At 50.4% G+C, this 4,808-nt stretch overlaps 1 protein-coding gene across 1 annotated transcript; it reads left to right on the forward strand.

The window, feature by feature from the left end:
• The first annotated feature begins 383 nt into the window (after positions 1–383).
• Positions 384–3,679, forward strand: GADD45A (growth arrest and DNA damage inducible alpha). Its single transcript, XM_033225253.1, has 4 exons — positions 384–859; positions 1,346–1,447; positions 1,686–1,923; positions 3,004–3,679. Exons 1-4 carry the CDS (start codon positions 816–818, stop codon positions 3,115–3,117), a joined length of 498 nt encoding a protein of 165 aa, XP_033081144.1. The 5' UTR covers positions 384–815; the 3' UTR covers positions 3,118–3,679.
• The last annotated feature ends 1,129 nt before the right edge of the window (positions 3,680–4,808 follow it).

Here is a 4,808-nt window from a genome sequence, read left to right on the forward strand (position 1 = left end):
AACAACACTTCTGAGGTAAACTTTGCCCCGGAGGTCTGGAGACACTTTTTTAGTGTAAACTGCTTACTAATAATTACTAGACTTCGGTGCATTAACCCTGGAAATAGATTTTAATAGCTACCCCTTAAAACAAAAGGCATGAAACGATAATAAGAAAAAAGTGCCGCGACTATTATAGAAAAACACTTGGCAGCCTGCTTCAGCCCAAGCTGAGGCCACCTCCCGCCTCTGCTGAAGCCCTCCACTCCCAATGGTCCCCGCCAACCGGATAAGAGAGCGCGCGGGACCCGCCTTCCCCTCTCTGCACCGCCCCCGTCCCCGCCCCCGCCCCCTCGGCTCGCCTCCCGCGTGGCTCCTCCCTTTTCCGCTCCTCTCAACCTGACTCCAGGAGCCGGGGTCAAATTGCCGGAGCAGGCTGATTTGCATAGCCCAATGGCCAAGAGGATGCAAATGAAGCGGAAGGTGGTTGGCTGACGGTTGGCAGGAAAACTCCTACGAGCGGGGCCCTTTGTCCTCCAGTGGCTGGTAGGCAGTGGCTGGGAGGCATCTGCCCAATTAGTGTCGTGCGGCCGGTGGCGAGGCGAGGGCCGGAGAGCGAGCGAGCGAGCGAGCGGGGCGGGAGGGGTGGCCGGAGCTGCGGCGACTGGCACAGGAGGAGGAGCCCGGGCGGGCGTGGGGCGGCCGGACAGCGCCGGGGCCTGAGCTCCCGGCGCGGCGCCTGTGAGTGAGTGCAGAAAGCAGGCGCTGGCGCGCTCGCCGTGGCAGGAGCAGCCCGCACGCCGCGCTCTCTCCGTGGGCGACCTGCAGTTTGCAATATGACTTTGGAGGAATTCTCGGCTGGAGAGCAGAAGACCGAAAGGTAAGTCGGCCTGCGGACTCTTCCGGCCCGAACTTCTCTCACCTACCCCGCGCTCCCGGGTGCAGGCGGGCTGTGGAAGGTTTGCAGGGGAGGAAGCAGAAAAGTTTGCACAGGGCAACTCCCGCCCTTCCTCCCTCGGGACTCTCCGTGTAGCGTCCGCGGACTGAAAGAGCATGCCCCGCAACCCGAACAAAACCCGCCGGGGCCTTTGCAAAGGGCAGCAGTGGCCGTCGCTGCCCGTGCGGCTCCCGGGGCTGGCAGCCTGTGGCAGGGTCACTCTCGGGACTTCTCACGGGACGCCCGGTCCTTGAGCGTGCACGGGTCATGGGGGTTGACGCGGCCGCGGGAGCGGGGGGTTTTCGGAGAGCCCAGGTGCGCGGTGGTGCTTGCATTCGAGAGGGAGGGGCGTGGTGCCCGGCAATGGGGGCGACGATGGGCCCGAGGGCGCCGAGGCTGACAGGACCCCTCGCCCTTGCCCGCGTGTAGGATGGATAAGGTGGGGGATGCCCTGGAGGAAGTGCTCAGCAAAGCCCTGAGTCAGCGGACGATCACTGTCGGGGTGTACGAAGCGGCCAAACTGCTCAACGTGTAAGTGGGGCCCTTGCGCGTCTCCCGTGGCACCCCTTCCCGCCCTAGCCCAGGAGGTCGCCTTGGCTGGGCGCCCCTCGCCCGGCCGCGCCACTTCCTGTCGCTTTTCTTCTGCCCCCGCGGCTGCCTGTCCCGGAGGGGAGGGGGCGAGCGGGCCGGGCGGCGACCCCCGGGGAGCCGGGCAGGGGTTGAGGGCGCCAGCGCTTCTGCGCTCACCGGCCCCGCCCGCTGCCTCCAGCGACCCCGATAACGTGGTATTGTGCCTGCTGGCGGCGGACGAGGACGACGACAGAGATGTGGCTCTGCAGATCCACTTCACCCTGATCCAGGCGTTCTGCTGCGAGAACGACATCAACATCCTGCGCGTCAGCAACCCGGGCCGGCTGGCGGAGCTCCTGCTCTTGGAGACCGACGCTGGCCCCGCGGCGAGCGAGGGCGCGGAGCAGCCCCCGGACCTGCACTGCGTGCTGGTGACGGTAAGGGGCAGGGGGACTGCAGCCTGCGGGGTAGAGTCCCGGAAGGACGGGAGTCTGGGCTGGGTCGCCTGATTGTGGATCTGGGGTAGGTTTGGGTCAGGAGGGTGGCTGCCTTTGCCCCACGAGAGTGTGGCTGGACTTTCAGCCGAGATGTACTAGTTTCATCATCAGGATTTTCTGTGGTACAGAACATGTCTAAGCATGCTGGGGACTGCCAGCAGCGGAAGAGATCCCTGTGAGTCAGCAGTCAGCCCAGCTACTCCCTACCTACATCTGCACTGCCTCCCGTGACTAATTCCTTTAGCAGGGCAGATTAGATAAAGCCAAATGAATTCCTGGCTCACCCCTCATTAAGGAGTCAGCTTCATTCTCTGCCAGTCAGAGCTAAAAATAGAAATTGTGTAGGAGACAAACCTTGTTAATTCCCTAGAAATACATTAAGAGGATAGAGTGGAATTTTTTTCTCTGCAATCTTGGATTTTTTTTAATGGGCCTTTTTTTTTTTCTCTTCTGATAAAAACCTTTGGTAGAGTAGGGAAGTTATGTTTTCAGGGATAAATGTGCTACTTTTGTCTTCTAAATTTTGCTCTTTTTTGACTGGTCTAGTCAAGTGACAGCCGGATTATTTTGCTACTCCTTAAAATTACTACTATGTCTCTTGGGAGTAAAGTTGATGGCAATTCTAGTTAACCGCTGTGCAGCTCTCATCTCATTGTGCACACAGCATGGAAATCTTTCTCAAAACTGTTTCACTCAGGTCAGGGTAACAAGTTTGGTAGAGCAAACCCGTGAATGATACTCTCATGCAAAACTGAACAGATATGCAAACATATGTATGTGGTTCAGCTTGGGTTGCATGGGTTCAGACTTTGCAATGTGTAGTTTAATAGGTAATTACCCTTAACGATTTTGCACGGAACCCAACTACTTTGAAGAAACTTTAATTTTTCGTGCTTCTAATTTGTCTCCATGTCACATAGCCAAAATATAGAATGTTCAAGTGTCTTCTCCTCAAAAGTGTAATTACTAGCAAATACCGATTTTTAAAAAATAAGTTTATTTTTCTAAATTTCTTTCCAGAATCCACATTCATCTCAATGGAAGGATCCTGCCTTAAGTCAACTTATTTGTTTTTGCCGGGAAAGTCGCTACATGGATCAGTGGGTTCCGGTGATTAATCTCCCTGAACGGTGATGGCATCTGAATGAAAATAACTGAACCAAATTGCACTGAAGTTTTTGAAATACCTTTGTAGTTACTCAAGCAGTTACTCCCTACACTGATGCAAGGATTACAGAAACTGATGTCAAGGGGCTGAGTGAGTTCAACTACATGTTCTGGGGGCCCGGAGATAGATGACTTTGCAGATGGAAAGAGGTGAAAATGAAGAAGGAAGCTGTGTTGAAACAGAAAAATAAGTCAAAAGGAACAAAAATTACAAAGAACCATGCAGGAAGGAAAACTATGTATTAATTTAGAATGGTTGAGTTACATTAAAATAAACCAAATATGTTAAAGTTTAAAAGTGCAGCCATAGTTTGGGTATTTTTGGTTTATATGCCCTCAAGTAAAAGAAAAGCCTAAAGGGTTAATCATATTTGAAAACCATATTTTATTGTATTTTGATGAGATATTAAATTCTCAAAGTTTTATTATAAATTCTACTAAGTTATTTTGTGACATGAAAAGTTATTTATGCTATAAATTTTTTGAAACACAATACCTACAATAAACTGGTATGAATAATTGCATCATTTCTTATTGTGTGCTCTTGTTTCTTTTAACTTGTACTTTTAAAAACACATTTTACTGACTCTCTGCTCTATACCAGGTCTATAGTCAGAAAGCACGTGACTTAAAGGAGTTGGAGTTAGGAAAAGGATGGTTAGAGATTCAGCTTGCAAAATTTGAATAATTAAAAATCAATGATAGTAGTGCCAAAATAAGATTATACACAAAAGGTTGAGGAGGCAGAGAGGACAGAGTGACCAAAGCTACCTACCAGTTTTTACTGAAGAGAGATCATTTTATGCTGGTCTTAGTTTTATTTCCCTAGTTACAGAGGGCAAAGGGATATTGCCAGCAGCTGCACTAGTTTGTGCAAAGGTGTGGAGGCCTGAAATATCACAACCAGGTCAGTAAAAACAGAGTGATTCTGTGTGTGCCTCTGGTGTAGAAAGATAAGGGAGCGACAGGGCTGAGAAAGAAGGTGGGGATTAGGCCCAGGCTGTGAAGGGCATTCCGTGTCACCCTTCCGCATTTGGGTTTCCTTCTGTAAACTTCAGGCAGATAGCAGAGCCCTTGAAGGAAGTGCCATGATCAGTGTTCTAGGAAAGTAACACCAGAATCTGTGAAAGATGATAATTGGGATGAGCAGCTGTAGGTGACAAGGCCAATCAGGAAGTGACTAAGAATCCAAGGCTGTGCATTTTGCAGAACCATTTTTACAGAGCAAACAGGGAAGTGGCCAGGCAACGATTTTGGTGCCCCCAGTCTCTTCCTAAAGCTTTGTGCTTTCCAGCTGACCATTTCTATGGTTCTGAGGGGTCTGCTTAAATTATATTAGATGGAATAGATGGCAGAGAAGAAAAGCAAAAGAAAAGGCTTCGGTAGAACAATCATTTTTAGTTGGAACAGTCACTTGATAATTAACTCCAACAACCTTGTAGACACAGACCAAAGAAAGCAAAAATGCTTATGGAGGCAAGGCCTAGCCTTGCTTTAGTCCACAGGAATTTTCTTGTCCTAGTTCTCAAACCATCCCCTTATGGCTCCCCTGCCATCTGTCTTTCATCCTAGTCATGACTACATACAATCAGGAAAAAGGGTAGGAAAAACCCACTAACAGCAACAAAAAGCTCCAAGTTTCTGCATATATTATGAAT

Source organism: Trachypithecus francoisi, unplaced genomic scaffold, assembly GCF_009764315.1.
Source record: "Trachypithecus francoisi isolate TF-2019V2 unplaced genomic scaffold, Tfra_2.0 Lachesis_group12, whole genome shotgun sequence".
In the NCBI taxonomy this organism is placed as follows: domain Eukaryota; kingdom Metazoa; phylum Chordata; class Mammalia; order Primates; family Cercopithecidae; genus Trachypithecus; species Trachypithecus francoisi.

What these genes read in the sequence shown, in the direction of transcription:
- GADD45A (XM_033225253.1), top strand. Translation starts at nt 816, where the DNA reads ATGACTTTGGAGGAATTCTCGGCTGGAGAGCAGAAGACCGAAAG. An exon ending in GCGGCCAAACTGCTCAACGT is followed by an intron (nt 1,448 to 1,685) that starts GTAAGTGGGGCC and finishes CGCTGCCTCCAG; the next exon opens with CGACCCCGATAACGTGGTAT. An exon ending in TGCACTGCGTGCTGGTGACG is followed by an intron (nt 1,924 to 3,003) that starts GTAAGGGGCAGG and finishes ATTTCTTTCCAG; the next exon opens with AATCCACATTCATCTCAATG.